The sequence below is a fragment of the Amphiprion ocellaris genome, chromosome 16 (genome assembly GCF_022539595.1).
Source record: "Amphiprion ocellaris isolate individual 3 ecotype Okinawa chromosome 16, ASM2253959v1, whole genome shotgun sequence".
Taxonomy (NCBI): Eukaryota; Metazoa; Chordata; class Actinopteri; family Pomacentridae; genus Amphiprion; species Amphiprion ocellaris.
Genome location: NC_072781.1, coordinates 22,600,137 through 22,624,155, shown reverse-complemented (window position 1 = coordinate 22,624,155; position 24,019 = coordinate 22,600,137). Strand labels below are relative to the sequence as shown.

Sequence of the window (24,019 nt, the reverse complement as noted above, 5' to 3'; positions counted from 1 at the left end):
CTCTGGAAATAACTAAAGTCACCTGTCTGCTAATACCCAGACCAGCACAAGGCTCATAAAATGTTTCCTAACTGCTCTGGCTTTGCATCTTTATTTTGCCCGTTGCTAGCTGAAAGTAATGGCTGCAAGAGACACATGTTGAGCTGTGTTTAAAAATATATTTATAGGATGTATGTTTTGATATTTTGCTCTGACTGTCTTTCATTGCAAGCAGTCTAAAATTTTATTTGAAGAATAACTGATCTCTAAAGTTCAGTATCACCAAAAGTGAGTACACCCCTGTGCTATATCTCGATCGATGATTCTATATTGTGTCCCCTTACAGTAATTCTGTTACTTCTACATTGAACTAGTGCATTTAAAATATTTGGTCTTATCCTTTAACGTTCTGTTCAGCCATTTGGTAGAGCACATTTTGACTCACTATATCTTCTTGAAAAATATGCTTTACTTAATTCCACCTGTTTCAGCCATCTCTACCACTCAGTTGAGATACATTATACTAAAAAAAGTCCAGTACATATCACTGTGTTTTGAAATAGCATGCAGAGCAAGTTAGTCTGCTCACAGGAAGTTAGCACGAGCAAAATCACTACTCACATGAGGCCTCTGTTTGCTGCGATTTTCAAAGGTAAAGTAATACTTTTAACATATTATAGTGCCTAAGGAGTTGCTGAACACAACTGTGTCATTTGAAATGTAAAAAAAAAAAGATTTAAAAGGGTCAAATAATTTTTCTCAACTGTTTGGTAGAGGTCAATATTTTAAAAACCGCTGGGTCTCTTCACATTGATTGTTGTTATTAATGCCCCAAAGAGATAAGAAATATAAAGAAATATTTTTTTCATTGCCTTTTCTTGGTGAAGATGTTAAAGGGATAAAAAAAATCTATATGTTTTCTGTTGGATTTAAGTCAGGTGATAAACATGGCCACGTTACTGACAGTGTGTAATTTCCCTCTTCTGGCAAGCTTCTGCAGACTGGGATCCACTTTGTCAGTCAGTATTTTGGTTTATCCACTTAAATTCAAAGTGTCATCTATAAATGTGATCTTTTGCACACCTTTTGCACTCATACAGCCAAATATCATCACACTCCCACCTCTATTGTAACTATGCATTCACTGTGGTCCTGCCAAGGTTCATGCCAAACATGCTGGACCCTATATTATTTCTTGGACACTGTTCAGGTTGATGTTATGCAGTGTCTTTCACACTGTCTGAGCTGTCACAGAAACTGAGTTTTCCACTGATTAACCCTGTCCCAAGTCTGAAACACTTGGCCTTCTGTTTTTAAGAGCTAGATTGTACAGGTAGCACACTGTTCATGGTGTCATTTTAGGCAGATGACCTCTTCAGCTCTGATTAGTGGTACTATGGCTCATTCTATACCTTCCAATTCCTGCTGCAACTGTGTTTCTATTATGTTTTAGTTGGTCATTAATCTTCTTGCATCCTTTTATGTCATTGTGAAGTCTCACAATCAGATTGAGCAACCCCATGTGCCCAAAACCATGTGGAGCCATAATGCAGACATGCAGAGAGACACACCTTTAAGATCTATAGGAGTTTCTAATATCTGGTCAGCCATCAGAACTGTTTTCAAGAAACAATGAGAATCTTCAGTCGAATCCTTCCACAACAGAGCAGTCAGTTTGCAGTTAAGTGACACAAAACAGCTCAGAACATTTCTGACTGAACCTCGAGGCTGTGCTTTTTTAATCTCATACCACCATGACCATGCTAAGAAACCGCACACTGTCAGTGAAGATCTCTTTCTGACTGCTGCCAAACACACAGTGGATGAAATAATGGGTAAACTAGGCTGCCAAGAAAGTTGATACAGCAGGTTTCTCAAATGAGCAGTGGCACAGTGCACTGAGATTCTCGCTGACATTTCATTAAACTTGCAAAACAGAAAAAGTCACAGAAATCATATGCACAATCATCTGGATCATGTTTCATAGGAACTACATTATGCCTGAAAACCTGAACAGAGTTGTAGATAAGGCTAAAATGCACATCACTTTTATATCTAATTCACAATCTTAAAAACACATCTTACAGGATCATCAAGTTTCATAGTTGTGGTCCACAGACCTAATTACATGCAGCCAAATAATGTTAAAAATGTACTAAAGTGTTTTTGTATTGCACCACAATAAAGTTGGGGGACTTATCAAGGATTAAAAAAAAATAGTCAAACTTGAAGCAGCAGAGGCGGAGGTATCCAGACTCTTCCTGTCCCTACCATGGGTCAAGCTACAAAAATAACAGATGCCACACTTCCTTTAATGGAAACAAAAACATATTTTTGAGGTGAACATCCGTATTTTCACATCGCTGCCTGAGTACTGACATTAGCAGTTACTGCCCATGTTAGGTATGATTGAATATTTTCATGTGAAAAAGTGCTGTTTGAAATCACACTGGGCCACAGACCCAGAGGGGATTCAATTTGGTTTAAAGGATCATCTTGGGCAGATTGCTAAATACTGCATGTAGTTAGTCACAGGATGCAGAAACAATCATTAAGCAACCTTTACAGGGATTAGTGTGTTTGTAGATTAACCTCCTTCACTGCCATGAAAATCATTAAGTTCATTAAAGGAAGTACAGTTATTGTGTGAAATGGATACCAAAACGCCTTTTAAGAACTATTTTAGAGATACAACGCATGTTTTATATGTAAATGAAAAGTCACAGCATCATCCAAACATGGGATTTTTCATAGTATTAGGCCGACAGAATTATACAACAGTGAAGGATGTTTCTAGTTCAACTTAATCTGATGCATTTCCCATTAATTTGGGTTTTGTGGTTCTATGGGTCATGCTAACTTTGGTCTCTTTGCCTCTGTGATCTTGAGGAAACAAGCAGCTGCGCAAACCAGCACATACACAAATAAATGTGCGATGAACAGATGGCAGCAGGAATGTGAATGTTGTACCAGATTGTCACTGTGGGGAAACAGCTGAGCAAGAAGGCACAGCTTTAGATTTACCATTTGATCTACGTTCCAACCACAATCTGTGGCCATGACCTCTGGGTAGTAACCAAAAGAATGAGATTGTGGATACAAGCTGCCAAAATGAGTTTCCTCCATATGGTGGCTGGTCTCAGTCTTAGAGATAGTGTGAGGAGCTCAAACATGTGGTGGGAGCTTGCAGTACGGTCACTGCTTCTGTACTTTGAAAAGAGCCAGGTGACTTGGCTCAGGCATTTGATTTGTCTACCTATTGGGCACCTTTCTTCGGAAATTTTCTGGGCACGTCCAACTAGGAGGAGACCGTGGGATAGACGCAGAACTTGGTGGAGGGATTACATATCTCATCTGGCCCAGGAATGCCTTCAGGTTGCCCAAGAAGAACTGGAAAACATTGTTGGGGAGAGGGACACCTGAAATGCTCTGCTTAGCCACTACGACATGATTCCAATAAGCAGAGCAAAATGGATGTATGGATCAGACAGGTCCCACTCTCTATAGCTGCAGTTTTTCACAAGAGATTCAAGAGTCAAGAGTTCACATGCTCAAACAGTATGTGCAATGAAATGAAGAGTGACTGTTTCTCAAGGCTGTGCAAAAAAATAAGACATTAGAAATAAGCTTATTAGTTACATATTTTCAATAGTTTGCTGTAGTGCAGATGAAAGTGCTATATTTTAGATTTTGAGGAAAGAAGCTCTTCCTGAGTCTTTCTGTGTTTGCCAGAGAATAGCCACTCAAACAGTCGATTGCTGTGGTGGTGGGGGTCCTTTATGAATTTGTTTGCCCTGACCACGCTCCTCCTGGTGTAGATGTCCTTCAGAGTGGGGAGCGCTGTATCCATGTTATGCTCTAGTGACCTCAGCACCCTCTGCAGGGCTCTCCAGTTGTGGGCAGTGCTGTTCCTGTACCTCTGGGTCATGTTCCCAGTCAGGCAGCTCTCCACCACTCCATTATAAATGTCCTCAAGACCTTCAGAGAGAGACTCTGAATTTCCTCAGCTGTCTGAGGTGATAAAGGTGCCGCCTCGCCTTCTTCACCTGGCTGTCTCTGTGTAACAGCCAGGTGTGGTCTGTAAGTGCAGGAACACCACTACATTCCATTAATGCTATCTTTTAGGATGCCCTGTTATCTTTGTACTTTTGTCTCCATACTCCATGTCTAGTCTTCAGTTTAATATGTCTTCTCTTCTGTGGACTATATTACAATAAATACAGCCAGTTGTTTCACTGAAAAGATGGAAGTCGTCAGAGTGGTCCAGTAGGTAATCCACCATCGCATTTAGCTGCTGAGCTTCCAGACAGTCAGCCTGACAGAAATAGCTGCATAAACAACCGGCAAGTATCCCCAGATGGAGATCCGGAATTCAGTTAGCAAATTGGTCATTCAGTGCAGCTAATCTCTGTGTTTACTATTCAATTTGACTGGAAAAAATACTTTTAAATTATTTATGAAATCATCAGTTTTTTGCTGTGGACAGCTGCAAAGAGTTCATACTAGTTGCCTTGATATATGCTGGTTTGTGCAGGTGCTTGTTAAACCGAATCTCCACAACAAAGGTATTAAGTGCAAAGTGAGCATGACCTATAGAGATATATACACCGATCAGCCACAACAGTATGACCACTGACAGGTGAAGTGGAATAACATCGATCATCTTGTTATAATGCAATGTTCTGCTGGGAAACCTTGAGTCTTTGTGTGAATTCAGGTTGATGCTGGCCTTAACTAATATGTACAGTGTAATCAGGACAATACACAGGGGCGTAGGGGCTTACAGGTTTCTAAAAGAATCAATCCGATGTTCTGAACAGTGTCTGAGGAAGAGAGCTGTACTTACATGGTTTCTTTGGACACTTCTGGCATTTGTGGAACCCCCAGGAGGTCCCAATGGTCCCACAGCACTGCTCCTGCTTAGTGAGACCCGGTAGAGCCTTCCCACACTGTCACATCCACATGGAGAGTGAAGGGTACAGATTAAGCAACGGTAAAAGATGAATTGCTATCTTTATTTTAACAAAAACGCCTTTCTGTATTCTGTGTACTTTCTCTGTGTCTGATCCTCAAACACATGCACGCCTCCTCCACCCTATATCAGATTAACATGGGCAGGTAAGACATATACTTCTATTCTATATCGCTCTTTCACTGACAGTCCTTTATCTTTATGGCAACAACTGCTCTGCAATATATGACCTAGTGATAGAAAAACTAGCAGAAGACCTTCACTTAAATTTGATACAAAGAATTTTTACTGCCAGATAATAAATCTGTTCTTCACTTTACATTCCTCATCTGCAGGAACTGATATCAATACCAACCGTCTGTCTGAAGCTGTTTTGTTTTGGCTGTGTGACTATAAATTTCTCAGTTATGAGAAATGCTATATTGTACTAATCAAAGTTAAACAAGTGAGATAAGCTTTTTCAATAAAATTCCACTATGACACTTTAGGTAAAGAAACCAACCAGGTTAGTGATCTGCTGTGTACTATTTTAATCTGAGTTTCCTTCTTTATTGTGTTAGCATTTCATTATTATTATATGTGACCCAGAAGATTTTGTCATTTGTTCAGAAAACTAAGAATAAATCATGGAAGAACCTAAATGCATGATTGTTTTTTTATTATTCCATCACTGAAAATTCAGAGCTGTAGGAGTCACTGGGAACTCAGCACTGACTTGATATACATGGTGTTTACAATTGTACGTAAACTTTTGTTCACGACTGTGACACAAAGTTTATGTGTTGCTTGTTCCATCAGCTGCATTCCCATGGTAATTCAGATACCTGAAATAGACAGATAGATATTTCTGACAGCATACCTGACTGCCTGCCGTCTCCTGAAAGCAGCGACCCAGCGTGTTCTTTGAGGTGACGGGCTGGTACTGAGGAACCTGGTAGCCGTGCTGGCTGGGATAGACGATGTTGTAGCCGTGATGCTGGCTGCTCTCGGCATGATGGTAGCTGTAGCTGGTGGATGAAGAGGAGCCTGCCTGGGAGCCTTTCAGCTGGTGCCCGTTGTTGTGGTAACTGTCCAGCTGAGACACCTGGTGCACCTGAACAGAGGCCTCTGGAGGGTGTTTGATGTGGATGTTGACGATGCTTGGGCTGAACACTGGAGAAACATGGGATAACATGAGAGCTACAGTTACAGCAGTGCATAGTTGTGCAGAAGTTTTCAGGGCACTCCAGTTATTTCACACATACAGATTAGTTTACTCTGCACGGATAGTACCACTGTTAAAGTAACTCGGAATTTGGGGCGCTCCGGTAGCTCAGTAGGTTGAGCAGGCAACCTGTAAACAGGGGCTATAGTTGACCCGATGCAGCGGTCATGAGTTAGAATCCAGCTCATGGCCCTTTACTGCAGGTCCTTCCCCCATTCTTCTCACCACGTTTCCTGCTGCTCCTTCACTGCTGTCCTATCAATAAAGCCGAAAATGGCAAAAAATATCTTTGAAAAAAAGAGAACAACTCAGGATTTGTCTCAGCTCTTATCGGAGACTACAAAGTTGCAACACAGAGCCGTGTTGGGTTGTAGTCGCAAAGATGTGAAACAGGCAGCTAGGGTCTAATGACACTTTTGAGATGCAGAATTTGAAAGTGGATAGCAGATGCACATGCAGTTCGATTCATACTAGAATAGGTGTATTTTTCCACTCGTGGACATTTCTGAAAGGTTGTGACCTAGTACTTTGTTCAGGATATAGCAGCTAATTACAGATTGGGCTGTAGCACTGCATCAATGTGATTATAGCTGAGGTGTGCTGAGCACAGTGGGTGGGCAGAACACAGGATTTCCGGAGAAATTAGACCGTAGAAAACAACGTTTGGTCACTGTAGATGGAAGGCGTGTTTTTCTGCCTCATGCACCGTTGGCGCAGTTACAGTGAGCATGTGGACATCTGCAGAGGGTGTCCAAGCAGACCCTCATGGACTTAGAGAGGCGAAGAATTTTACATCAACCCAGAAAGTATGCATTGAACTATATACTTCTTTCTTTCTACTTTTTCTTTATTCATATGCTACTGCATACACAAGTACGTCAGCGTCTGCTAGTGTCCATACGGATCCGTCCACACATATTAATGTGCAGCCCAGTACATACATAGATATGAAATACTGAGCATGCATGGAACGGAGTCCTCGAAGTGGACTCTCACAGGCTAGAATAGTATAGCAACATCATATCTGTTGTTGTCTCCAGCTGTCTGTGTACTGGTCCACACTGGAGTATAATCAAAGTTTAAAAGTCTCAGCCCCTGCTTGTTTCGTTTTTGGCCTATTTCTCCCATAGGCCTGTGTGTACTGTCTGTTATACTGACTGTCACAAACTAAAGAGACCATTTCAAATTTCTGATGGCCAAGCTGCTTGTAGGATGTACTTATTTATCACACTGTGGGTCAAAATACGTTTGGCTACATTGAATTAGATGAATGTCCTTGTAAATCTGCTATTCTGATACACATTTAGAAGTAGCTATCACATTGATATAAAACAGCATCTGAGAGTCACTACCTTTGAACATCTGACTGACTCCACTTAGCTGTGTCTACTTCCTATTATCCTAACTGTTGTCACGTAACGACAAAATAGTCTGAAAAACAGAATATAATCTTCAAACAAAGGCTTATTATCATTTTCTAGGGATTAAGGAGATGTCTTTAAATGTGTTTTTGTAAATGAAGGATCCAAACATCAGAGATATTCAGTTTATGACATAAAACATAGCAAGTAGAAATGTTTGGTATTTATGCTTTTTCTCTAAAAAAAAAAAAAAAAAACTGTATCACTTTCACGCTATTTCATAGAAGCAAGCAAATGACTTCCTCAGCTGGGATATTTGAATATACTTTATATGGTGCTTACACATTATACTATAAATTGCCAAAAAGTAAAATATAATTTGAATTTTTTATTCATTTTCTTAACACTTAGTATCAATATGTTAGCTACCAACCGCATTAGTTTCCATATTTAGATGGGATTAAATGACCAAAAGTGATGTGCAAATATAGTGTAGCCTTTGAGATGCCATGTTTAACTAGTTCAAGTTGCTCTTAAGTGAACATAAAATTAAATAAAATTAAAAAGTCCATCCATCCATCCATGCATTAAAAAACAAACATAAGATGGAACATGCAGGAAATCATGCAGGATGGGGACGTTATCCCAACATTTCACTTTTAAATGATCCATTTAGGATTTACTGAGAATATATTCTCTTTCTGTTAAACCACAGTCTCCTGTTACAGGCCAGTAACCAGTTCTGCTGTAGAAAACAGGGCTTATGTTACTTGCTTAAAAGGCTATGCTGTTTATAGATCCTGTTTCAGGTCATTTACTGTAAATTGTCTCCACTTTTACATTACTGCTGACCACCCTCTACAGCTGTTGCATTATACATTTAAGAACTGTGTTTTTTACAATCTTCCATGCAGTCCTTGTAATGCGTGACTTGATGTAAATGGACTGAAACATTCATCCTTCAGAGGAAGTTTGCTGATAAGGAATAGGAAAGTGGTACTCTTTAACTGTTTCCACTCACATTTTCCATCAAGGTCATAGAACCATTTGTTAACCTTTAATAGTAGCACTGGTTTCACAGTTTTGTCTTAAACTCACCGGGAGTTTGGCCGTTGCTGTACGTCAGAGGCAGAGTGTGTGTGGAGTGGACCTGAGTTTGGCTGAAGCCTCCTGATGTCTGCTGGTGTCCGTTCTGAACTGGCATCTGGCAGAACTTTCCTGTAAAGTTTGGAGGGCACTGGCACTTATCCCTGGTGCTGCACTTGCCACCGTTCATACAAGGCAGGTGACACACCACTGAGAAGAAAAAAGAACAAGTAAAGATATTCATGTACAATGCACTCAGGCACAAAAATACACATCACAGAAGGACTTGCCATTATCAACACATGTGTGAGTCTGTCTGGATTCCCATTTGTCTGACTTTTCAGCACATCTGTCAATAATTAGCCTGAAGTACGTCAGAGTAAGATCACACTGCATGTAGAAGTGGCCCTGCACTCATAAACACAGGAGGGCCAAACAGAAATACAGGGGGTGTACTGCAAATCAAGTTCATCCTAGCCAGCTTTTCTTTGTGTCAGTCAGCTCAACAAAACCTAAAGCCCCTTTAGAGATAATGGGTATCATGATGGTTGTTATTAACAGAACCTTCTCCTCTGTGTGCACTGCCATAATAGACACGTCTGACTCTTCTTCTGCACAACTTGAACAGATGCGTGCTGACCACTTACTACATTATTATAATGGAGAGCGATGAAGAATATGAAAAGTATTACAGCAAAAATCACTATTACAGCAAAAAAAATCAAGCGATGAAATAGGAAATAGTTATTGTGGAAGTTAGCTTATTTATTTTACTACCCAGCGCGTGTCAATGCAGCCACTTATTTCTAACATAACAGCTGTTGATTTGAGCTTTAAAACAGCCTGTCAGAATTTTCTGAGTCTACTGAGACCAATGCAGTGACTCTCAGGAAACCTACAAAATGTGCTTTACTGTACACACAGTAGATAATGCTCGTCATAGATTTAATTTTGGGTTCTAACAGTATTGTGTAACATTACTGGGACTCTTTCACGTACGCACTGCTTGATGCGTATATGAAAGGTATGTTGCTTTTGTTTGCATCGAAAGAATGCCAAGAGTGTGTGCAGTAATCAAAGCAAAGGGTGACTATTTTGTAGAGTCTAAAATTTAAAACATGTTTTGACTTATTTCACACTTTTTTGTTTACTACAATATAACATATGTGTTCATTCATAGTTTTGATGCCTTCAGTGAGATTCTACAATGTAAATACAGTGGTCCCTTGTCTATCGCGGGGGTTAAGTTCCAGGAAACTGCCATGGGAGTTCGCGGTTTTGGGGGTTTGAATGTCATTATTGTTGTTTATGTTAGTGTTACAGTGTTATTAGTGTTTGTGTTTTATTGTGTTTTTGTGGTTTAGTCAGCCTAGTTAGTTTGGTTAAGTATTTTGTCAGGAACGTGAGTGAAGTGTAGTGTGTTTGATGACTTGCTGCTACATTTTCTATAGTGTTGCTCTCTGTGTGTCAAAATAAAAGCATCTGCCAGTTGCAGAGTGCATAAAAAACAGATATCCTTTCTCCAGTGTCATTCTTAAACACAGTTCACCACAATAATGAATATTTAAAAATGCTTATATATCGAAAAATCCCGCAATAAAGTGAAAAATCCGTGATACCAAATCCAATTTAACAATCTGCAATATAATGAGGCCACGAAAAGTGAACCGCGATATGGCGAGGGACCACTGCAGTCATGAAAATAAAGAAAAAACATTAAATGAGAAGATGTGTCCAAACTTTTGACTGGAAGTGTAAGGATATCCGTACAACTACGACCAACAACTTTCAAAAAATTATTTCTCAGTGAAAACAACACAAATTTAACTGAACTTTTTTCAAATTTGTGGGAATCTTGGTGCAAGTAGCCACCCCCTCCTTCATGTCCAATGGTTTGCCTCCACAGAACAACTTGTCAGGTGTTCAAAAAGGCCGTTACTACAGCACAACAGGTGGCAGAAACGTACAAACTGAAGAGGCAGCAGCACTCTTCTACCAGAGGGAATAGACCAAATACAAACAGCACTGTAGTGCTTATGTAAGACACTGGAGTGAAATGAGGGATACAGAGGCTTCACTGTTCTGCAGCCAAAAGGCGTTAACACACAGCAAAGGAGGTGATGATATACATATGCAAGTACCACATTTCCTGTTTGAATCCTGTGATGAAGTCTGAAGAAATTAGCACAGGATCCCAGAAAAACAGACACATGGTTCATGACTTTATTTCACATTTCTTGCAGCTCTTCTGATTATTTTCTCCTCTCTTCTTATCTCTTCAAAATAAACTCAGGCAAAGTTTGATTAGAAGGCACAGATCTGTGAACAGGTAAGTGATGCTACCAATGATTCACATGTAAAGACTCCAGCCCCATACAGCAGCCATTACTTACACCACCCTCCAGTCATCTCGGCCATTACATATTTAGCTCACTGTCCAAACCATCACCCCTACCACTAATTTATCATCATGTGGCTTTATACAAAACATCCATTATACTAAAGTAATAGAGAATTCATCCGAAACCCTCCACACAGTTCAGCTGCATTGAATATAACGATAATGTATGATTATATAGTGGAGCACTACTTGGACACAGAAGGCATTTTTCTAAGATGATTCTATTGTTTCAGAGTACATGTTTGTCCTCGAAATCTTTGTTGAGATTTCCCAAAAATCAATGTTCTTTTAAATTCCTGGTAGTCATGGACATTTAGCATATCCACAGTCAATAAAACAGAAACTAGATACAACAGAAGTGAGTGCAGCCTGGTGAAATATCCTCTAAATGTCCAATGATTCCAATTTGTATAATACTTCAGTTATTATATTATTTTTAAGTTGACAAATAGAGTGTTCCCTCTTATGAACAATCAAATTGAAATCATTTGAAAATATAGGCCACAACAAATAAAAGTGAATATACACTACCCGTCAAAAGTTTTAGAACGCCCCCGTTTTTCAATTTTTTTATTTAAATTCAAGTAGTTCAAGTCCAATGAATAGCTTGAAATGGCACAAAGGTAAGTGGTGAATTGCCAGAAGGTAAAAAAAAGGTAAGGTTACCCAAAACTCAAAAATAATGTACATTTCAAAATTATACAAAAAGGTCTTTTTCAGGGAAAAAGAAATGGGTTAACAACTTAAAGCTGTTCTGCAGCAACTGAGGTTGATCAAGTCTTGAAAGTTGGTGCTACCAAATCCTACAGGTGTCCCAACTTTTCTTAATTATTTACAACCCCCTCTGTCTGCATAAAAGTAGTGTTAGAACACATCGTGGCAGAGCATTATTTGAACAGTATTGTACTGCAGAAACTAGCGTGTTGCTACAAAAATGGTGAGGTAAAGGCAATTAACAATAAAATAGAGAAAGATCATCATAATGTTTAAAAATGTAGGCCTGTCCAACAGAGAAATTGTGGAGAAAGTCAAGGTGTCAGTGAGTACAGTTTTCTTCACCATCAAAAAGCACTCAGAAACTGGAGGAAACTCTGACAGGAAGACGTCTTGAAGACCCACAGCCACAACAGAATCAGAAGACAAGTTTCTGAGAGTCAACAGCTTGGTGATAGGTGGCTCACAGGACAACAGCTTCAAAGACAGCTTAATAGTGGTTGTAGTGAGCAAGTCTCAGTTTCAACTGTGAAGAGAAAACTTGGAGTTGCAGGTTTGACAGGTCCAGTTGCAGCAAGAAAGCCATTGGAAAGACGTCAGAATAGGAAAAAGAGGTTTGCCTGGGCCATGAAACTCCACCAATGGACTACTGAAGACTAGAAGAAAGTATTATGGACTGATGAATCAAAATTTTAAATCTTTGGTTCATCATGCCATCGAGTAGACTTCAGCTGCCAAACCTGTAGAATGAAGCGTGATGGTCTGGGGCTGTTTTGTTGGATCCAGGGTCAGTGACTTGTACAGAGTGAGAGGTACCCTGAATTTATGGGAACTTCTGCAACAGAGTTGGGAAGAACTTTCTGGAGAATATTTGATTTCCATTGTGGAAAGAATGCCATGAGTATGTTCAACTGTTATATGTGCCAAAGGTGGCTACTTTGATTAGTCAAAAGTTTAGAATACATTTTGGTTTCTAAAATGCTGTTTTTAAAACTTCATTAGTTTATTTGTTCTATGCTTTCATTTCAGAGTACAATGGGGCATTAACATGCATAACTTCCAATAAAAAACTGAAAAAAGTGGGATGTTCTAAAACTTTTGACCAGTAGTGTATGTGTGACTACTTACATACAACTGAGTACACCTGGGATTTCCAATCAGCCATGAACGTACTATATAATGACATATGAACAGCAGACGTTTCTCAGCGTTGGACAAACAGGCAGTGTCTGAAAGAAGTGGAAAGTATGACCTGGCCAAGTATTTCACCTGACTTGAATCCAATAGAACACCTTTGGGGTACTTTAAAGGAAAAGTAGAGCAACACAACCATCGCCACCCAAGAGCAGCTGAAAAAATAGTCAGTGAAGAATGACAAAACATCTCACCAGAAATGTGGTACCCTCCAGCCTGAGGAGGGTTGAGTCTGTCATGAAAAATAAAGGTAGACATACGAAGTGTTGAAAAAATAAAAGACTCGAGTCGAAAGCTGTTCTGACTTTTGTGCATTGATTGGCTACTGAGAGCTGACTAAATCTATTAGCTAAATCTATCTATATAATTTTACATAAAAGCAAATGTTGTGCTATTCAACTTAGAGATAGTGCAATTCCTGGAAGATGTTATAATTTAGATTCATCTAACATTCAAGTAATATTGCACAGCGGTCTTCTCACTTCTGCCCAGACACTTGCACTGTACAATTCAGTGCAAGTGTCTGGGCACATCTTACTTCCTGACCCAAATTACTCTGAAATGCAGTGTTCTTACATCTTAACAGTTAATGTGAGTTATTGTGATGAGTATGATGTTACGATTACAAAGAGAACTTCTGAAAGAAGGGCCAAGTTATAATAAACCAGAATTATCCTTGCAAAAAGAGATGCTTATTTCCAGAACTCCTGGCAGTATTAGTCAATAAAGAGGTGTGTGCACACTAGGATTTGCAAAAGTACCTCTTTGAAAATGGAGTGCTGAGAGCTAAGACTTCAGTTCTCCTGCTCCCCTTCTTTTACACTCAGCTGAGAAAACAGGACACCCACTGTCAATGTCCAGGTTTTATGCAGTAGGTTTCAGGCTGTCTGTCTGCCTGTGAGTCTCTGAAAGCTGATTCACCCTCAAAGGAATTCCATTCAGCACAGCCCAAGCACTGTGTACATCACCCACACTACAGAATTTACCACACTCCCTAATATGAATAATAAAATCAACATTAAAGGTGTCCCAGAGGTTTCGTCATACATTTAAAACAAACCAATAATACTGTCATTTTTAGGTCAGATCTTGTCTGAGTGGTTTATTTATTGAGGTTATTGCATTTATAAACATCCATTCTTCTATTACTGGCAGCTTTACTGTATAATCAGTCACTCAACAAAGAACACAGAAGCTGATTTTGCTTATGGCTGATATTAGTGAATTTTTCGGCAATCTTGTCAGTCAAAGAAGTTTAATTCATCAGCTGAACTGACAGTCATGAAAAGCCTCTAATTAGCTGAGTTCTAGTCAGACTGTAAAGCCATGCTGCCATGGTTTGTGTTATGGTTGGTTTTGGTTTTGTTTTGTTCCTGTTCTCCTACCCTTCAGTTCACTTTACCGTCAGACACCAGCCAGCCAGCCCTCAGCCACCACCGCTTCCCTTCGGAGACTTTGGCTCAATAAATTCATCTTTTGTCACAACTACTGGGTTTTGCATCTGGGTCCAAAACCAAACCAAAACATAACAGAACAATCTGGCCAAAACAGACCCTGCAGAAACTGAGTGCATCCGACAAGCTCTCTCCACCCATGAAGCCCGAGTGGGGCAACAGGAGATGTCCCTGTGGGAGATAATGGAAGTCCTGCATGGACTGACAGCCAGTATGTTCAAGGAAAGGAAACTGCTATGGCTCCACTTCTGTTGCCCAGAACACAATCAATTTCCGCATTCTTGCAGCCGAGAGCAGCAGGGATGTGGTGGTGCTGCAAAGTGTGTCAGGATTAGCTGAAAAGTATTAAAGACGAATTGATCTTACAAGATGAAACTACTTTCTGAGACAAGTTAATTTGTCTAGCGGCCCGCTTAGATAACAGACTTTGAGAGAGACATAGGCAGAAGCTAAAGAGACAGTCCCACTCACACAACTCCTCCCTCAGCAAGCTTTCCCAGCAACCTATGAGACCCTCCAGCTCCTGTGCCCTCATCCTCCCCTCCTTCCAGTGAACCCATGCAACTAGTGGAGATGAGCCGAGCATCAGCAGAGCACCAGAAAAGAATCTGCTAGGGGCTCTGTAGTTACTACTGTGGACTTCCAGGACACTTTATAGATAAATGCCCCTCTGTCGCAAAAGACCAGGCTCATCAGCCACTGAGGGGAGCTGAAGAGCTCCAGGGATCAGTTAAGTGGTCTTAAAACTCTCTCCCAGTGCAAGTTCTGGTAGACTCTGGTGTGGATGAAAATGTTATTGATTCTGAACTCGTTTCTCAAACCAACATAGACTCTACCCGACACTAAAGGCATTTTGGCACTTGATGGTAGACTCATACCCACTAAAACTAAACTAAACCCACAGACCCTGTCCATTTGCGACTCTCATGTAATCATAACAAATATCTCTTTCTCTGTTATTCCCTCACCTATGTCAGCTATAGTTTTAGGACTTCCCTAAAGCTACACAATCCTCACATTGACTGGTTCACCTTAGCATTAGCGAATTGGAGCATTTTTTGCCATTCTCATTGTTTGCACTCAGGCATATCTTCCAGTTGCTCTCACTCTACTGACTCCCGAGTACCATGTTATGCCATTTGGCCTCACTAACGCTCTCACAGTATTCCAGGCCCTTATTACCGATGTACTCAATGACAAGCTAAACAGGTTTGTGCTTGTTTACCTGGATGACATATTTTTCTTCTCCAGGGATGCACAGGAACATGTTCAGCATGTTGCAGCCTTTAATGGAGAGCATGTGAAGGCAGAGAATGTGAGTTCCATGTCTCCTCAGGCAGGTTCCTAAGGTTCGTCAATGAGACAGGTCAGGTTAAGTCCGGCCCCATTAGGTGGACACAGTGGCCATGTGGTCCTTGCCTGCCAACGAACGCTTCAATGCAAATGTTTTCAAGCCACTCTATTGTTGTAGCCATTATTTTATTAAATAACAATTAGACTCTTTTGCTCTTCAGAGCCTGAAGAGTAAAAGAGTCTGGATATGCAGGAGTTGTTGCATATAAAATGAAAGTCACAGATGAGGAGAAAACTACTATGAAAAAACTACTTTCCTCTGAATAAAGTGCTACACCACTCTTTCTCCTTTAAGCTCTCCTGCATTATGTTCTACTCTCAACTCAAGTCCTATACGTTCCCTCAAAATCTTTTTTTTTTCTATTTAACTGTAAATGATTTGATATTGTCTGAGCTTCAACAAATGAACTGGCAGCTACAGGCATCTTTAATAAAGGAAGCAGGAGCTGAGGGCCAGAAAGCTCTCAGCACTTGGCAAGCTGCTGCACTCACCTGGGAGAAAATAGGCCAGAGGAGCTGGAAAAACACCACTTAAATCCACTCTCATGGGGCTGCAGCAGGCCAAATGGGATACACATACAACAGACTGAATCATTCAGATTTAATAAAGAAACCTTTTAAGTGCTATCAAGTCATTCCCTGAATATTTTGACTGTCAACAAACTATCATCAATTACCCATGTAGTTTTCACCTCATCTTTGCCATGAACTTTTTTTTTCTCTCCAACATCTGTTGAACTGACCACGTCAAGACTATATGTCTACAAATATCTTATATTGTCAGGATATAGAAAGTCCTCACACACATGGTGACATGATACGAAAACTAAACTTTCTGTTAACTACAGTTGCACTTGTAGTTATAGCTGTGGCAGAAACATCATGGAAAAATAATGTAATAAAAGAGATAAAATAGTACCAAAATAAAGTAATTTACTTGAGGTGTGAAAGATTTGAATGTCTCTATCTTGCAAGATACTTATAGTCCTTTACTAAGAAATGATAGTTGTGTAGATATTACAGCTGAACAATAAATGAAAGTATTACCCAAACTGTAATATGGCTAAGAGCTCTCTAAGTTGCAGAAGCTGCAATTTTTTTTTGATTAAAGGTAAAATGTGCCACAAAAAATACACACCACTATTCAAAAGTTTGGGGTCACCCAGGCAATTTCATGTTTTCCATGAAAACTCACACCTTCATTCATGTGCTAACATAACTGCACAAGGGTTTTCTAATCATCAGTTAACCTTTCAACACCATTAGCTAACACAATGTAGCATTAGAACACAGGAGTGATGGTTGCTGAAAATAGGCCTCTGTACTCCCATGTAGATAACCCACTAAAAATCTGCCATTTCCAGCTACAACAGTCATTTACCACATTAAGAATATCTAGACTATATTTCTGATTCATTTAATGTTATCTTCATTTAAAAAAAATACTTTTCTTTCATAAATAAGGACATTTCTAAGTGACTCCAAACTTTTGAACAGTAGTATATGTCAACTGGCCAGTGCATGCATATCAAAATTTGAAACATACCACCAATTGCACACAGTTTGCATTACACATGACTTTTCCATTGAATATGTGATAGCGAGCATGATACTGTTTGAACAAACACTTGGGATCAGTGCTTGGGCTTCTCTGGATAATTTCTTTGGGTCTTTACTTTACTATGTGAAGTGCATTGAAATGACATATGTTGTGAATTGGCACTATATAAATAAAATTGAATTGGGCTGAATAATACACAGTAGACCTGTAACTAAAAGCATGTGGTCTCATAAACTGGAAAAAAGCACAGCACAAGTAATAAAAGTACTTCAAAACTTGAGTTATTTACACATCTAAATGTATGATTATATAACTACAGAAAGGGTGCAAGGACAAAAAACATGAAAAACAAGGATAGAGCCAGTCAGACTGAGAGGTAATCAGATAGATGGATGAAGCACTGGGCTAGTGTCCCAGAGAACATTTTTCTGCTGATTAGCTGGTGAAAAGCCCTAAAGGCCTCAAAGTAACATGTAACCAGGAGTACATTTGATTGAAAAGAAAGTTTATTCCATTGTGATTATTTTAGATAAGTAATATTTAATAATGAGTAATAATTTCTTCATAATGCAGGACAATCGAAAACTACGTGACATGCTTCAACTTTTGACACCGTTACAATGTAATTTTTTTCTTCAGTTTATAGAAACTTGCCGAATCCCTGATAAATCTATCACCAGGGCTTATCTTCTGGACTTGATGTCTCCGTTAGTTGGCCTGCAGGTCATCATAGGCTGAGGGCAAGTTTAAACAGAGCCGCCTCTTCCTTCCACTGTGCTGTGAACCAACACTCTTCCCTCACCGCCTCTCTCATCAGGTAAGTATGAGAAACAACACAAGTACGAATGACACTTTCTCGCTTCTTTGAGCTCAGCATGGATAGCAGATAAACTTTCATATTGGCTCAGGTTTGAACGCTGTCGCAGGAACAAGGGGAAGGAAGAAAAGCTGAGGGCAGGGGGAGAATGGAGCGAGCCTGGACAGGCACAAGAGACTGACGCTGTTTTGCACCTTCAGTCAGATCCAGCTGCAAGGTGAAGAATCTGAAATGTGCTTTGAGGATCAAAACATCAACATCAGATTTTGTATTATACAGTAGTATACTATGACAACAGATAAGATAGTAAAATACACAAGAAAAGCAGTCAGAGACCAAAGTAGTCTGCCAAGGCTGTACGTTGTCACTGTATAATTTCTGAAGGATGAAATCTTTAAAAAATTTGTGGTCCATAGCGGTCAATTTGTAGTAGGATCGTAATCATGTGATCGTCAGCTGTCTGCTGACGATCACATGATTATTGCTGACGAAGTGTTCACTTGTAGTCATAGTTACAGTGATGCCGTGCCACTACCTTGCAATGATATAGAAATCTTTAACAAGAAAAGCACTCAAAGAGCACAGTATTCCACCAAGGCTGCTCGGGCATTTATGATTTCCAACGGATGAAATCTTGAAAAACTTGTGGCAGAAATCACGGCAACATAGAATGTGGCCATTTAATATAGATGTACCCACAAACAAAATGACCTTGCGCTGAGCACAGGCGTGTGTTATGCATTTGTACGTTATGCACAGATACCGAATTACGTAACCTAAATACGTAGCAGGTGGCCGGAATTGATGGGACTCGGAAACATCCCCACAATTTAATCAAGTGTCCCTTGTATCATTTCTGATGGCTAAATCCTGATGAGTCCACAGTGGTGGATTTGTAGCAGGATCGCAATCATGTGATCGTCAGCAGGCAGCTGACGCAGAGTTCACGTGTAGTCATACAGTGACGCCATGAAGCTATCTCAGAGATACAGAAATCTTTAGCAAATCCGTGGATCCAGACTATAAGCCGCATCACTGCCAAAATCTAATCACTTGGTCCTTGTGTCATTTCTGACCTTCCCTGAAAATTTCATCCAAATCCGTTAGTCCATTTTTGAGTAATGTTGCAAACAGACAGACAGACAGACAAACCAACACAGATTTTCACATAACACCACTGCGCTCCTTGGCAGCATAAAAATATTAACAGGGCAACCAGATGGTGTCTATGTATGGCAGAACATGTCATAACGGAAGGCATTTCTTAAAACTATTCTCTATAACTCTCCCAGCATGTGGTGATCCCAGCAGCATTTAAACTGGGACTGCTAAAAGCTATGGGGCATAAACAGGCCAAATATATTAGAACTTTGCCTTTATCCACACTTTGTGTATTATGCCAGACTTGTTTATGCTGTGTGTCTTTACAACATTTTCAAACTCCCTGATAAATTTGGTGATTTCAAAGTATAGTTCACACACACACACACACACACACACACACACACACACACACACACACACACACACACACACACAAACACATCTGTACATAATGCTCGAGAAATGCTTGCCTCCAGTATTAGATGTACGCATTTTCTTCAAGTCAAGTTTTCTGGTTAGGATTATGTGAAAAGAAACTTCTGTAGCTCAGCTTGAAGCCTTCACAGACGATTTGTTTCTAGTTGAAAATGTTTCTAATCTAATCTAATGTTCTCTAGAGGAACCACATGATGTGTTTGTTGGCTGGCTTTGCCAGGACATTACATCTTTCCTTGTGCTTCATTTTGTCAAAATTTGACAATGAAAACATGAAGAAGGGTTAAAGTATAAAATTAGAGCTACACGATGGGCAGGTCACATTATTGAACAAAAAATTAATCATTTCCAACCATTCAGAGTAAATGAAAAATTTGAGTTTAAGTTCTGCTTGGGTATGCTAAATGAGACTACTACATGGAAAAGAGAAACAAAAATCATCAAATAAAATTAATAAATACAAAAACAAAGTACATAGGATTTAGTTGTGCTGAATATAAAATTCTTTGTCGGTGCAGAACTGTATATTGTAATGCATCTACTCTAGCACTGTGCAAAAACAGTTGTAAAAGTGAGGGAACTGCTCCAACTTTGATAGGTTCACTTACTTCTCAGGTTGTGGGATCCACCTTGATTAAGATTAGCATGCTAGCAGCTGTGGATAGTTAACTCACTATGTTGTGATTGGTCAGAGCTTCAACATTTGTACACCTTTCACAGGCAGTAGAGCAGCTCCTTCAACTTCAAGACCTGTGTAGTAGTTTTCTGTCTTGACTGGTTTTAGAAAGTAGCAGTTATAATTTTTCTCTTTTTTTATAGGACTTTGCTCCTTGTCTTGCTGACTGATGCAAAATATGGCCTCCCTGAAAGAAAATATTAAGGCGCAAACCCTGCCATGGGTTCGAGTTGGAAAGCGTGTTCTGGTGGATTTGCACCTGCAGTTTCTGCTGCTTGGACTGCCTCAAATCCAGCTCACCCTCAGAGAGGACTGCTGCTTCTTGGAGCGTCAACATATTTGCTGAACCTGTACATCCTGCATATGATAAAACCCAAGGTAACAAGTGCAAATGTAACTTGCCAGGTGTTCCAACTCCAATGTCTACTGGGAGCTGGGGAAATAAAACAACAGCTGCTGGATGCTGTTTAAACAAGAGCTGAAACTGGTCAGGGTGGCAGAGCAGTTTGGCTGTTAGTCCTTTTGCTACTAGCTGCTAATACATGTTGTGATTTGGTTCCTACTTCCACCCGACGACTAATTTGCTTGCAGTAGAGAAACCAAGTCTACCTCAATGTATGACTTCAGAAGAACAATGTTATGTCATTGTCAACATGTGGCTGTAGACTGAGTGTTAGTTTGCAGTTTGCCTTAGTGAATTAGCAAATTTAATGACAGTACACAGCTCTTTGTGTTCAAATGTTGCACCGAAACAATTCCCCCCTCATTATTTTGCAGAGGAAGCACCACCTAAGATGACTGTGATTGGTTTAAAAAACATACACCGATCAGCCACAACATTATGACCACTGACAGGTGAAGTGAATAACATTGATCATCTTGTTACAATGCAATGTTTTGCTGGGAAAACTTGAGTCCTGACATTCATGTGGATGTTTGACATGCATCAGCAATCTAAACATTGCAGGTCAAGAAACCTCCAACCCCTCCACCCCTCCACGTCAAGAGCAGTCCTTGATGCCAGTTGCCACCCTCAGCAGGACAACGCACCCCAACACACCACAAAAACTGCTGATGACTGTTCCGGGGAACACGATAGAGCTAAGGTGTTCACCCGGGTTCTGTACTCCCCAAGTCCAAATCTTATTGAGTATCTGTGGGATGTGCCAGGATAAGCCTGATCTAGGTAGGTCCCACCCTGCAACCCACAAGACCCACAGACTTCACTGCCACCATCCAGGTGCCAGAGGACATCCCCAGAGGTCCTGTGTCCATTACCCACTGGGTCAGAGGAGTTTAACAGCATAAAGGGAACCAACACAATATTAGGTAGATGGTCATAATGTTATGCTAAGCCAGAGCATTTACCCCCTATAGCAGAATGATATTGAGGTGCAGTCAGACCATCCTCCACACTGACACAGCACTGTGGAGGCAGCTTTGGCTATGAGAAGTTAACTAATTAATTTGTCCAACACTTTACTGTGTGCAGAATGAATGATATTCCCATCAGTCTCAACTACGCTTTGCGTTTAATCCTACTTGAATATTACCATGCTAACATGCTAAACAAAGATGATAAAAAATGGCAAACATTCTGTTGAACATTACCATGTTAGGATACTGGCATGAACATTCAGTTCAAAGCACTACAGTGTATACATAAAGCTTCCCACAGCTGGCTGTCGACTCTAAGCCTGGTTTAGGGAATTTCACTTTAGTTCCACTTTAGACTCTTCAGCATGACCACCGTCTCAGAGGTCATTCGCATTAAGACATTTGGTTATTGGTCAGTGACTCATATCAAAGATTTCAAATGTTACTTTTGAAGCTACATTTATTTAACAGCCATAAGGGAATCCAGACATCACTACTAATCCATTCCAGTAAAGGGAAGGAAACCATCCCTATGGATCATCCAGCGTTACAATCCGATGCTTTTTTCTCGTACAGCTGCTGTTACTCCAGTCATACTAATTTGTTCAGCTGAGTCAGACAGGCATTCAGCTTGTTCCGCTCCTTCCCAAGTTCCTGCATGTGTCAGAGCCGGAGCCACTGATCTGCTCCTTGTAAGGACTGAGGCAGGTTGAGACACAGTTCGCTGGGTCTGTGCAACACATGAAACAACACCCATGTCATGCGCTCCATTACACAGAAGCTGTTTCACGACATACTGAGGTTGCAATCTAACTGTGTACACTGAATTCAAGGACATTCACCCTGCTCTTTTGGTTTACTTATCACATATCATTTCTTCAGACTGCAATAAACTTGATACACTTGTGATGTTTTTCAACTCATCATGTCTGGAGTGTGTTGATTTGATTTACATTTTTTCTGTTTCCTGCATTTTGGATGAAATTGATTATTTATCTTTTAAAATAGTCTTTGCTTCATGATTCAAAGCATTTTACTTACTTTTAGGGCCTAAATCTGTTGTACAGCACTGTGTGTAAATGTGTGTACATGTAAGTGTTCCAAAATCTCTACCTTTTTTTGTTTGTGGCCTTAGTTATTTAAAAATAAAAAATATTTTTAAATATTATATATATATATATATATATATATATATATATATATATATATATATATATATATATATATATATACACACACACATTGCTTTTGAACCGTGGTTCAACAGAATTATTTTAAAAAATAAACTCATGAAACAGGCCTGGACAAAAATGATGATACCCTTAACTTAGTATTTTGTTGCACAACCTTTTGAGGCAATCACTGCAATCAAACCATTTCTGTAACTGTCAATGAGACTTCTGCACCTCTCAGCAGGTATTTTGGTCCACTCCTCATGAGATTTCATTGTACCTGCACAGATTCCAGACACCCTGTGCCAGATACAGCAAAGCAGCCCCAGAACATAACAGAACCTCCTCCATGTTTCACAGTAGGGACAGTGTTCTTTTCTTGATATGCTTCATTTTTGCATCTGTGAACATAGAGCTGATGTGCCAAAAAGTTCCAGTTTTGTCTCATCTGTCCATAGGACATTCTCCCAGAAGCTTTGTGGCTTGTCAACATGCAGTTTGGCAAATTCCAGTCTAGCTTTTTTAGGATTTGTTTTCAACAATGGTGTCCTCCTTGGTCGTCTCCTATGAAGTCCACTTTGGCTCAAACAACGACGGATGGTGCAATCTGACACTGATGTACCTTGACCTTGGAGTTCACCTTTAATGTCTTTAGAGGTTGTTCTGGGCTCTTTTGTTACCATTCGTATTATCCGTCTCTTCCATTTGTCATCAGTTTTCCTCCTGCAGCCACATCCAGGGAGGTTGGCTACAGTCCCATGGATCTTACATTTCTGAATAATATGTGCAACTGTAGTCACAGGAACATCAAGCTGCTTGGAGATGGTCTTACAGCCTTTACCTTTAACATGCTTGTCTATAATTTTCTTTCTCATCTCCTGAGACAACTCTCTCCTTGGCTTCCTCTGGTCCATGTTTAGTGTGGTACACACCATGTCACCAAACAGCACAGTGACTACTGTAACCCTATAAATAGGCCGACTGACTGATTACAAGTTTGTAGACACCTGTGATGCTAATTAGAGGACACACCTTGATTGAACATGTCCCTATGGTCACATTATTTTCAGTCCTTTCTAGAGGTACCATCATTTTTGTCCAGGTCTGTTTCATGAGTTTATTTTTAAAAATAATTCTATTGAACCACAGTTCAAAAGCA

At 40.0% G+C, this 24,019-nt stretch overlaps 1 protein-coding gene across 7 annotated transcripts in view; it reads right to left on the bottom strand.

The window, feature by feature from the left end:
• The window catches only part of ltbp1 (latent transforming growth factor beta binding protein 1), a 164,489-nt gene that overhangs the window by 73,928 nt on the left and 66,542 nt on the right, over positions 1 to 24,019 (bottom strand). For all 7 annotated transcript variants that reach the window (XM_023296177.3, XM_023296186.3, XM_035942162.2 and 4 more), the window contains exons 6-8: positions 8,615 to 8,812; positions 5,811 to 6,103; positions 4,826 to 4,928 (exon numbers count right to left, since the gene is read on the bottom strand). In XM_023296177.3, coding sequence (XP_023151945.2) covers positions 4,826 to 4,928; positions 5,811 to 6,103; positions 8,615 to 8,812 — 594 coding nt within the window. The remainder of the gene's footprint in view (positions 1 to 4,825; positions 4,929 to 5,810; positions 6,104 to 8,614; positions 8,813 to 24,019) is intronic.